Raw genomic sequence first — 12,591 nt, 5'->3', positions numbered from 1 at the left:
TCCCCCTCCCCCAGTCCTCTACTAATAGAGACTTCTACTCTCTCCCCTCCCCCAGTCCTCTACTAATAGAGACTTCTACTCTCTCCCCTCCCCCCAGTCCTCTACTAATAGAGACTTCTACTCTCTCCCCTCCCCCAGTCCTCTACTAATAGAGACTTCTACTCTCTCCCCCTCCCCCAGTCTCCTACTAATAGAGACTTCTACTCTCCCCCTCCCCCAGTCCTCTACTAATAGAGATTCTACTCTCCCCCCTCCCCCAGTCTCCTACTAATAGAGACTTCTACTCTCCCCCTCCCCAGTCTCCTACTAATAGAGACTTCTACTCTCTCCCCCTCCCCAGTCCTCTACTAATAGAGACTTCTACTCTCCCCCTCCCCCAGTCCTCTACTAATAGAGACTTCTACTCTCCCCCCTCCCCCAGTCCTCTACTAATAGAGACTTCTACTCTCTCCCTCCCCCCAGTCCTCTACTAATAGAGACTTCTACTCTCTCCCCCTCCCCCAGTCCTCTACTAATAGAGACTTCTACTCTCTCCCCCTCCCCCAGTCCTCTACTAATAGAGACTTCTACTCTCTCCCCTCCCCCAGTCCTCTACTAATAGAGACTTCTACTCTCTCCCCTCCCCAGTCCTCTACTAATAGAGACTTCTACTCTCTCCCCTCCCCCAGTCCTCTACTAATAGAGACTTCTACTCTCTCCCCCTCCCCCAGTCTCCTACTAATAGAGACTTCTACTCTCCCCCCTCCCCCAGTCCTCTACTAATAGAGATTCTACTCTCTCCCCCTCCCCCAGTCTCCTACTAATAGAGACTTCTACTCTCCCCCCTCCCCCAGTCTCCTACTAATAGAGACTTCTACTCTCCCCCTCCCCCAGTCTCCTACTAATAGAGATTCTACTCTCTCCCCCTCCCCCAGTCTGCTGCTAATAGAGACGTCTACTCTCTCCCCCTCCCCCAGTCTCCTACTAATAGAGACTTCTACTCTCTCCCCTCCCCCAGTCTCCTACTAATAGAGACTTCTACTCTCCCCCTCCCCCAGTCTCCTACTAATAGAGACTTCTACTCTCTCCCCCTCCCCAGTCTCCTACTAATAGAGACTTCTACTCTCCTCCTCCTCCCCAGTCTCCTACTAATAGAGACTTCTACTCTCTCCCCCTCCCCCAGTCTCCTACTAATAGAGACTTCTACTCTCTTCCCCTCCCCCAGTCTCCTACTAATAGAGACTTCTACTCTCTCCCCCTCCCCCAGTCTCCTACTAATAGAGACTTCTACTCTCTCCCCCTCCCCCAGTCTCCTACTAATAGAGACTTCTACTCTCTCCCCCTCCCCCAGTCTCCTACTAATAGAGACTTCTACTCTCTCCCCCTCCCCAGTCTCCTACTAATAGAGATTCTACTCTCTCCCCTCCCCCAGTCTCCTACTAATAGAGACTTCTACTCTCTCCCCCTCCCCCAGTCTCCTACTAATAGAGACTTCTACTCTCCCCCTCCCCCAGTCTCCTACTAATAGAGACTTCTACTCTCCCCCCCTCCCCCAGTCTCCTACTAATAGAGACTTCTACTCTCCCCCCTCCCCCAGTCTCCTACTAATAGAGACTTCTACTCTCCCCCCCTCCCCCAGTCTCCTACTAATAGAGACTTCTACTCTCCCCCTCCCCCAGTCTCCTACTAATAGAGACTTCTACTCTCTCCCCCTCCCCCAGTCTCCTACTAATAGAGACTTCTACTCTCTCCCCCTCCCCCAGTCTCCTACTAATAGAGACTTCTACTCTCCCCCCCTCCCCCAGTCTCCTACTAATAGAGACTTCTACTCTCCCCCCTCCCCCAGTCTCCTACTAATAGAGACTTCTACTCTCCCCCCTCCCCCAGTCTCCTACTAATAGAGACTTCTACTCTCCCCCCCCTCCCCAGTCTCCTACTAATAGAGACTTCTACTCTCCCCCCCTCCCCCAGTCTCCTACTAATAGAGACTTCTACTCTCCCCCCTCCCCCAGTCTCCTACTAATAGAGACTTCTACTCTCCCCCCTCCCCCAGTCTCCTACTAATAGAGACTTCTACTCTCCCCCTCCCCCAGTCTCCTACTAATAGAGACTTCTACTCTCTCCTCCTCCCCCAGTCTCCTACCATTTCAGTAACAATAAAACTGTGGAGGTGACCCAGTACTTGTAACTACTTTAAGGAGAAAAGCTTTTCTCCTTTGAATCTCATGTAGAATAAAATGCTTGCTGGGGATGAAAAGGCAACCGCTTGGGGCTCCGCCAATGACACTTTATCTGATTTCAACTGCAGGCTTTAAAGCATAACAAGTCTGCAGTAGCAGACTTTGAAAACCAGGCAGAGACAGAGCCAGAGATACCAAGCCCACACCTGGAAGTCAATGCAGACACAAAGCCTAGACAAAGGCCAAGCCGCCTCCACTGATTACTATTGCAGAGACATCACATGGCTGCCTCACAACCACCGCACAACCAACGTACAACCAACGTACAACCACCACAAAGCTACCGTACAACCACCACAAAGCTACCGTACAACCACCACAAAGCTACCGTACAACCGTGGCTGTATCAGATTCAACCCAGATCACAACAATCATAGACTACATGTGACCAACTGGGTATGGACCTCGGTCTACTGCGCGAGCCAAGACTGTGTTAGCCCGCTGAGCTACAGCCAAGGCATTAACTCGGGGAGCTAACACGAGTCTTCAGGTCTCAGGCAAGGTTACCCCCTCAGTTACATAACATCCACTTCCCAAAGAGGCACAGTTGGAATGGAGTGAGGAGGGACTGCTGGAGTTTGTGAACGCTCCGGTGTGTAGTTTCCCCTAGGTACAGATGATCAACTAGGTAGGATCAGCTTCCCCTCCCCCAATCTTAACCATTAGTGGGGAAAATGCTAAACTGACCCAAGATCAGCGTCTAGCGTCAACTTCACCCTACTCCATTTAGGAATCCAGTCATCCCTTGCTGTAGCCGTCTACGGTTCTGAACTGCCAGTTTTCACTACACGATGAGGTACAGGCTACTGTTAACAGTGACTATGTGGACGTAGATATTCTTTGGATAGAACAGCCCTACAACAAAGAGATAAGAGGCATTGAAGAGGACATCTCAATGGGAGATGGGCTGTTGGGCAAGAGGTGAGACTGGAAAAACCTGCCTGACTATTAAATCTCAAAGCTGCGTCACACAAGAGAGGACCTGTGTATAGGTGTGAATTTCACTTACACTCATAGTGGTGGCTTTTATGGGAACTCACAGGTCAATGTTCCCATGAAGGACAAAAAATTCTAACCAGAGGGAAACTAGTAACAACACAGCCCCTGTTCAAAAAGCAGGAGAGGTTACAACCGATTGACAGAGAGGTAGACGGTGAGCACAGCAGCAGATCCAAGCTACGGTAGACGGGGAGCAGAGCAGCAGATCCAAGCTACGGTAGACGGGGCGCAGAGCAGCAGATCCAAGCTACGGTAGACGGGGAGCAGAGCAGCAGATCCAAGCTACGGTAGACGGGGCGCAGAGCAGCAGATCCAAGCTACGGTAGACGGGGAGCAGAGCAGCAGATCCAAGCTACGGTAGACGGGGAGCAGAGCAGCAGGTCCAAGCTACGGTAGACGGGGCGCAGAGCAGCAGATCCAAGCTACGGTAGACGGGGAGCAGAGCAGCAGATCCAAGCTACGGTAGACGGGGAGCAGAGCAGCAGATCCAAGCTACGGTAGACGGGGAGCAGAGCAGCAGATCCAAGCTACGGTAGACGGGGAGCAGAGCAGCAGATCCCAGGAAACAAGCAACATCATGCAGATCAAATGGATTGAAGAAACACTCCTCTCCCATCAGCAATCAAATGAGGCAGATAAGGGACAAACCCTCCTGACTTTCAATCGGTCATTTAGCAGTTTCAGACCCGGTAAGGGAATTTTCCATTACCAAAAAGCAACTGGAGGAGCCATCTTGGAGCTAGAGAAACACATTGAGCCCACGAGTCGCTTCATCGGGTCTGACCCAGTCAGCTGTGTTGCACACTCAACACAGTGTTTAGCACATCTTAACACACAGTATTCATTAAAGACTGTATCCACACAGAGCTGAAAGCACACAGTTCAGTGATACAGCCTCTTATCTGGACACGGGACTATTCATATGGCAAAGAGCGAGCCTAGCTTTATACAGGATGCTTGAAACTTCAGCAACCCAGAACACCTAGGACAATAGTTTCCCTCGCCTCTCACCGTCCGTGAGAGATTCAGTGCGGTTTGCAGGGGAAGTAAACTATATGGGAATAGTTCTAGAGGAGCTAGTGTCTTGTCTGAGAAATTAGACCGCAATGTTACTTCACAAGCCTCTGAAAAGGATCCGGGGGTGGAGAGAGAGAGAGGAGGGGGAAGCATTATACGAAGTCACTACAGAAATTGTCCGGCCTCTTGTCATAATCAACAAACTCAAATCAACCAGTACGGTTGCATCACAAGTGCCTCTGATGTAAACTGTGACACAAATGCAATGGTGGGTAGCATATAGAAATAATGAGTCTGCCGCCAACAACATGTCTTGTGGGCCAAAAGTTTACGCAATAGTAAAGAGCCCTTGAGGGTGTTATGATGCTCTCTGCACTGTAGACTGAGAGGCAGGCCAAAGCACTTTAGCTGGCCTCACACTCCAGTGCACTGTGGGTAATCATGACGAAAGGGGTTCCAGATGGAAGAAGGGAAAGCTCATCTGTCTGTTTGGAATAAGCTGCAGTTTGACTGACACTCTAATGGACCAATAGCCGCAGGGGAGATATTCATACACTTTTGCTCTCAGTCAAAACCCATCAATTCCCAGAAGTCACCTCCCTCCTTGATGAAAGAATTGATTGTTAGGAGGTGAATATTGACACACACACAGCTGTCTTGCCAGGTGGCGCTGTGAACGAAAGGCCCTTGTACAGCACAGCAGCTTACTGATGTATCATGGTTGGAAGGAGAAAAGGCAGAGGAAACCAGGAGACTATTATTGTAAAGGATATCAATCCAGAACCAGTAGAACCAGGTCACGTACATCCAGAACTTGGTTGCCAGGTAGATTCCCAGGGGCAGGGCGCTGTGCATGGAGTGGTCAAAGAAAGACCTGAGGAGGAGGGAGAAGAAAGGAGAGAGGCGAGGAGGGAGGGAGAAGAAAGGAGAGAGGGGGGAGGGGAGAAAGAAAGAGGGAGGGGGAATCACTGTTAGAACTCAGCGGTAAAAAACCTCAAATCTCACAGTCCACAAAACCCTTAGAACTACATATCAAAGTCAACCACAGAGATATAAACCCAGCCCCAACCTGCTGACATGTCTCAGGTTTAGAGAGAAATAAACCCAGCCCTAAACTGCTGGGATGTCTCAGGTTTAGAGAGAAATAAACCCAGCTCTAACCTGCTGACATGTCTCAGGTTTATAGAGAAATAAACCCAGCCCTAACCTGCTGGGATGTCTCAGGTTTATAGAGATATAAACCCAGCCCCAACCTGCTGACATGTCTCAGGTTTAGAGAGAAATAAACCCAGCCCTAACCTGCTGGGATGTCTCAGGTTTAGAGAGGAATAAACCCAGCTCTAACCTGCTGACATGTCTCAGGTTTATAGAGATATAAACCCAGCCCTAACCTGCTGACATGTCTCAGGTTTAGAGAGAAATAAACCCAGCCCTAACCTGCTGGGATGTCTCAGGTTTAGAGAGAAATAAACCCAGCCCTAACCTGCTGACATGTCTCAGGTTTATAGAGATATAAACCCAGCCCTAACCTGCTGACATGTCTCAGGTTTAGAGAGAAATAAACCCAGCCCTAACCTGCTGACATGTCTCAGGTTTATAGAGATATAAACCCAGCCCTAACCTGCTGACATGTCTCAGGTTTAGAGAGAAATAAACCCAGCCCTAACCTGCTGGGATGTCTCAGGTTTAGAGAGAAATAAACCCAGCCCTAACCTGCTGACATGTCTCAGGTTTAGAGAGAAATAAACCCAGATGTCTCAGGTTTAGAGAGAAATAAACCCAGCTCTAACCTGCTGACAGCTCAACAGGGCTACATTGACAGCAACATATACTGTCAAAGTTGTGTGTGTGACGTACTTGGAGAGGAACTGCACAGTGACCCACACGCCACAGTACATGAGGCCCTTGAGGAGCCAGGAGTCAATGTCCAGGTCAGCGATGAAGCCCACCAGCCAGATCACCAAGAAGGGGGTCCCCAACATGATCTTCTGTCTGAACTCCTGGGAGAGGACAAGAGATAGAGGGAGGGAAGGAAGGAGGAGAGGAAGAGGAGGAGAGGTTAAACAGGAAGGCAGGGATGCACTGTAGACTGTGTAACCTTACTACATAAACGATAGTGTCAACTCAAATCACAATTTATTTGTCACGTGTGGCGAATACAACAGGTAATTAGAAGAGGTTGACCGATTAATCGGAATGGCTGATTAATTAGGGCCGATTTCAAGTTTTCATTACAATCGGTATTTTTGGACACCGATTATATATATATTTTTTTACACCTTTATTTAACTAGGCAAGTCAGTTAAGAAAACATTCTTATTTTCAATGACGGCCTAGGAACGGTGGATTAACTGCCTTGTTCAGGGGCAGAACGACAGATTTTTACCTTGTCAGCTCAGGGATTCGTTTTTGCAACCTTCCGGTTACTAGTCCAACGCTCTAACCACCTGCCTAACATTGCACTCCATGAGGAGCCTGCATGGCAGGCTGACTAGAAGCCAAGGTAAGTTGCTAGCTAGCATTTAACTTATCTTATAAAAAACAATCAATCTTAACATAATCACTAGTTAACTACACATGGTTGATGATATTACTAGTTTATCTAGTGTGTCCTGCGTTGCATATAATTGATGCGGTGCCTGTTAATTTCTCATTGAATCACAGCCTACTTCGCCAAACGGGTGATTTAACAAGCGCATTCGCGAAAAAAAGCACTGTCGTTGCACCAATATGTACCTAACCATAAACATCAACTCCTTTCTTTAAAATCAATACACAAGTATATATTTTTAAACCTGCATATTTAGTTAATATTGCCTGCTAACATGAATTTCTTTTAACTAGGGAAATTGTGTCACTTCTCTTGCGTTCCGTGCAAGCTGTCAGGGTATATGCAGTAGTTTGGGCCGCCTGGCTCGTTGCGAACTGTGTGAAGTCCATTTATTCCTAACAAAGAATGTCATTAATTTGCCAGAATTGTACATAATTATGACATAACAGTGAAGGTTGTGCAATGTAACAGCAATATTTAGACTTAGGGATGCCACCCGTTAGATAAAATACGGAACGGTTCCGTATTTCACTGAAAGAATAAACGTTTTGTTTCCGAAATGATAGTTTCCGGATTCAACCATATTAATGACCAAAGGCTCGTATTTCTGTGTGTTATTATGCTATAATTAAGTCTATGATTTGATATTTGATAGAGCAGTCTGACTGAGCGGTGGTAGGAAGCAGCAGGCTCGTAAGCATTCATTCAAACAGCACGTTCGTGCGTTTTGCCAGCAGCTCTTCGCTGTGCTTCAAGCATTGAGCCGTTTATGACTTCAAACCTATCAACTCCCAAGATTAGGCTGGTGTAACCGATGTGAAATGGCTAGCTAGTTAGCGGGGTGCGCGCTAATAGCGTTTCAAACGTCACTCGCTCTGAGACTTGGAGTAGTTTTTCCCCTTGCTCTACATGGGTAACGCTGCTTCGAGGGTGGCTGTTGTCGATGTGTTCCTGGTTCGAGCCCAGGTAGGAGCGAGGAGAGGGACGTAAGCTATACTGTTACACTGGCAATACTAAAGTGCCTATAAGAACATCCAATAGTCAAAGGTATATGAAATACAAATGGTATAGAGAGAAATAGTCCTATAATAACTACAACCTAAAACTTCTTACCTGGGAATATTGAAGACTCATGTTAAAAGGAACCACCAGCTTTCATATGTTCCCATGTTCTGAGCAAGGCACTTAAACGTTAGCTTTCTTACATGCACTTTTACTTTCTTCTCCAACACTTTGTTTTTGCATTATTTAAACCAAATTGAACACCTTTCATTATTTATTTGAGGCTAAATAGATTTTATTGATGTATTATATTAAGTTAAAATAAGTGTTCATTCAGTATTGTTGCAATTGTCATTATTACAAAAAAATAAATTAAAAAATTAAAAAACGGCTTTTAAAAAAATGATAGATTCTCCAATAATCGGTATCGGCGTCGAAAAAAATCACATTCGGTCGACCTCTAGTAACTAGTGGGCAACTAGCGTCATAGCTCGGCTGGGCGACTAGCGTCATAGCTCGGCTGGGCGACTAGCGTCATAGCTCGGCTGGGCGACTAGCGTCATAGCTCGGCTGGGCGACTAGCGTCATAGCTCGGCTGGGCGACTAGCGTCGTAGCGTGACAGCAGCTAATGGGGCCTCCCTATGGAGTGCTATCTAAAGATGTACCTTGACAACCTACATCATCCAGTGCGACAGCGTATGAATTTGAAAGACAACAGAAATGCAAAGTCATGAAGCAAAACTTTGAAAAAGACAAGATGCAAGCGTAACTAATTGGTGCTCTTCCTGTCCCAACGAGCAGGGGTGGTTGGATCACTTGACTTGGAGAGACTGATTAGGGCTCTGAGGTGAAGTACAGATTTAGGATCAGCTTCCATTCCCCCAAACCCAACCTTAACTATTAGTGGAGAAAAAAACTGATCTGACCCAAGATCACCATCTAGGGGCAAATTCACCTTCCGCCCTGATTAGGGCCTTGACACAATCCTCAGGTCTGTCCGTGCAGACAAACAGCTGGATTCCTCAGACTCCAAGAAATCACTACCTTGGATGGGCAATTACTTCAAGACAGAGAGGCCAGGGAAGGTCTGAATAGAGTGTTAGCTTTGGTCTGTCTGTCTCACGTCAACAAGAGGGCAGCAACTAGGCCTGAAGGTGCTCTTCTTAGGGTCTGGGATTGCTGGCCAGAAAGACAGGTGGCGTTAGGTTTTTAGACACAGAGGGACAATGGTGGCGTTACACATAGCCTTGCATGCTTACGCGAATACGTGTATGAGTGTGTGTGTGCCCGAGTGTGTTTGTGAGCCTGCATGCTTGTGTATGTCCACTCAGTCTCCTCCATGGTCTCTACCTTGTCCATCTTCAGCTTCTTCAGGTAGCCAGGACTGTCGTAACCCTTGGCCTGCCGAGCCTCCTGTAAATGGTTGACCATCCAGACGTTTTTCCTCTGCTTGGCCAGGTCCAGCGGTGTCTCACCCTGGACGAACAGAGGAATACATCCAGAGGATCACCACGGTAACAATCCAACAATGATTCACAGACAGATAGGTAGTACCAGATCATAGGACGTCTGAGGACACAGGAACAAAGGATGGACACTAAACAGTAGGATAGGAGAAAGACCATAGGATGGACACTAAACAGTAAGATAGGAGAAAGACCATAGGATGGACACTAAACAGTAGGATAGGAGAAAGACCATAGGATGGACACTAAACAGTAGGATAGGAGAAAGACCATAGGATGGACACTAAACAGTAGGATAGGAGAAAGACCATAGGATGGACACTAAACAGTAGGATAGGAGAAAGACCATAGGATGGACACTAAACAGTAGGATAGGAGAAAGACCATAGGATGGACACTAAACAGTAGGATAGGAGAAAGACCATAGGATGGACACTAAACAGTAGGATAGGAGAAAGACCATAGGATGGACACTAAACAGTAGGATAGGAGAAAGACCATAGGATGGACACTAAACAGTAGGATAGGAGAAAGACCATAGGATGGACACTAAACAGTAGGATAGGAGAAAGACCATAGGATGGACACTAAACAGTAGGATAGGAGAAAGACCATAGGATGGACACTAAACAGTAGGATAGGAGAAAGACCATAGGATGGACACTAAACAGTAGGATAGGAGAAAGACCATAGGATGGACACTAAACAGTAGGATAGGAGAAAGACCATAGGATGGACACTAAACAGTAGGATAGGAGAAAGACCATAGGATGGACACTAAACACTGGTGGTGCTCCAGGTATTCTAATTGGCCACACTGGATTATAATGCTCCACCTTTCAAGTTATGTCAGGACAGCTATTAAAGGGCTAACCAGATACAGGACAGCTAATTAAAGGGCTAACCAGATACAGGACAGCTATTAAAAGGCTAACCAGATACAGGACAGCTATTAAAAGGGTAACCAGATACAGGACAGCTAATTAAAAGTCTAACCAGATACAGGACAGCTATTAAAGGGCTAACCAGATACAGGACAGCCAATTAAAAGTCTAACCAGATACAGGACAGCTATTAAAAGGCTAACCAGATACAGGACAGCTAATTAAAAGGGTAACCAGATACAGGACAGCTAATTAAAAGGCTAACCAGATACAGGACAGCTAATTAAAAGGCTAACCAGATACAGGACAGCTATTAAAAGGCTAACCAGATACAGGACAGCTATTAAAAGGGTAACCAGATACAGGACAGCTAATTAAAAGGCTAACCAGATACAGGACAGCTATTAAAAGGGCTAACCAGATACAGGACAGCCAATTAAAAGTCTAACCAGATACAGGACAGCTATTAAAGGGCTAACCAGATACAGGACAGCTATTAAAAGGCTAACCAGATACAGGACAGCTATTAAAAGGCTAACCAGATACAGGACAGCTATTAAAGGGCTAACCAGATACAGGACAGCTATTAAAAGGCTAACCAGATACAGGACAGCTATTAAAGGGCTAACCAGATACAGGACAGCTATTAAAGGGCTAACCAGATACAGGACAGCTAATTAAAAGGCTAACCAGATACAGGACAGCTATTAAAAGGCTAACCAGATACAGGACAGCTATTAAAAGGCTAACCAGATACAGGACAGCTAATTAAAAGGCTAACCAGATACAGGACAGCTATTAAAGGGCTAACCAGATACAGGACAGCTATTAAAAGGCTAACCAGATACAGGACAGCTATTAAAGGGCTAACCAGATACAGGACAGCTATTAAAAGGCTAACCAGATACAGGACAGCTATTAAAAGGCTAACCAGATACAGGACAGCTATTAAAAGGCTAACCAGATACAGGACAGCTAATTAAAAGGCTAACCAGATACAGGACAGCTAATTAAAAGTCTAACCAGATACAGGACAGCTATTAAAAGGCTAACCAGATACAGGACAGCTATTAAAAGGCTAACCAGATACAGGACAGCTAATTAAAAGGCTAACCAGATACAGGACAGCTAATTAAAAGGCTAACCAGATACAGGACAGCTATTAAAAGGGCTAACCAGATACAGGACAGCTAATTAAAAGGCTAACCAGATACAGGACAGCTAATTAAAAGGCTAACCAGATACAGGACAGCTATTAAAGGGCTAACCAGATACAGGACAGCTAATTAAAAGTCTAACCAGATACAGGACAGCTATTAAAAGGCTAACCAGATACAGGACAGCTATTAAAAGGCTAACCAGATACAGGACAGCTATTAAAAGGCTAACCAGATACAGGACAGCTATTAAAAGGCTAACCAGATACAGGACAGCTATTAAAAGGCTAACCAGATACAGGACAGCTATTAAAGGGCTAACCAGATACAGGACAGCTATTAAAAGGGCTAACCAGATACAGGACAGCTATTAAAAGGCTAACCAGATACAGGACAGCTAATTAAAAGGCTAACCAGATACAGGACAGCTATTAAAAGGCTAACCAGATACAGGACAGCTAATTAAAAGGCTAACCAGATACAGGACAGCTATTAAAAGGCTAACCAGATACAGGACAGCTAATTAAAAGGCTAACCAGATACAGGACAGCTAATTAAAAGTCTAACCAGATACAGGACAGCCAATTAAAAGTCTAACCAGATACAGGACAGCTAATTAAAAGGCTAACCAGATACAGGACAGCTAATTAAAAGTCTAACCAGATACAGGACAGCTAATTAAAAGTCTAACCAGATACAGGACAGCCAATTAAAAGTCTAACCAGATACAGGACAGCTATTAAAAGGCTAACCAGATACAGGACAGCTATTAAAAGGGCTAACCAGATACAGGACAGCTATTAAAAGGCTAACCAGATACAGGACAGCTAATTAAAAGGCTAACCAGATACAGGACAGCTAATTAAAAGGCTAACCAGATACAGGACAGCTATTAAAAGGGCTAACCAGATACAGGACAGCTAATTAAAAGGCTAACCAGATACAGGACAGCTAATTAAAAGGCTAACCAGATACAGGACAGCTATTAAAGGGCTAACCAGATACAGGACAGCTAATTAAAAGTCTAACCAGATACAGGACAGCTATTAAAAGGCTAACCAGATACAGGACAGCTATTAAAAGGCTAACCAGATACAGGACAGCTATTAAAAGGCTAACCAGATACAGGACAGCTATTAAAAGGCTAACCAGATACAGGACAGCTATTAAAAGGCTAACCAGATACAGGACAGCTATTAAAGGGCTAACCAGATACAGGACAGCTAATTAAAAGGCTAACCAGATACAGGACAGCTAATTAAAAGTCTAACCAGATACAGGACAGCCAATTAAAA

The 12,591-nt window shown here is 45.7% G+C and overlaps 1 protein-coding gene across 2 annotated transcripts in view; it reads right to left on the bottom strand.

Annotated features, from left to right (window-relative positions):
• The window catches only part of LOC106609686 (palmitoyltransferase ZDHHC17), a 68,707-nt gene that overhangs the window by 23,553 nt on the left and 32,563 nt on the right, over positions 1 to 12,591 (bottom strand). For both annotated transcript variants that reach the window (XM_045700102.1, XM_045700103.1), the window contains exons 8-10: positions 9,140 to 9,265; positions 6,093 to 6,235; positions 5,009 to 5,109 (exon numbers count right to left, since the gene is read on the bottom strand). In XM_045700102.1, the coding sequence (XP_045556058.1) occupies positions 5,009 to 5,109; positions 6,093 to 6,235; positions 9,140 to 9,265 (370 nt within the window). The remainder of the gene's footprint in view (positions 1 to 5,008; positions 5,110 to 6,092; positions 6,236 to 9,139; positions 9,266 to 12,591) is intronic.

The sequence above is a fragment of the Salmo salar genome, chromosome ssa17, assembly GCF_905237065.1.
Source record: "Salmo salar chromosome ssa17, Ssal_v3.1, whole genome shotgun sequence".
Lineage (NCBI taxonomy): Eukaryota > Metazoa > Chordata > Actinopteri > Salmoniformes > Salmonidae > Salmo > Salmo salar.
The sequence above is the reverse complement of the archived record's forward strand: the minus strand, read 5'-3'. Positions and strand labels throughout refer to the sequence as shown.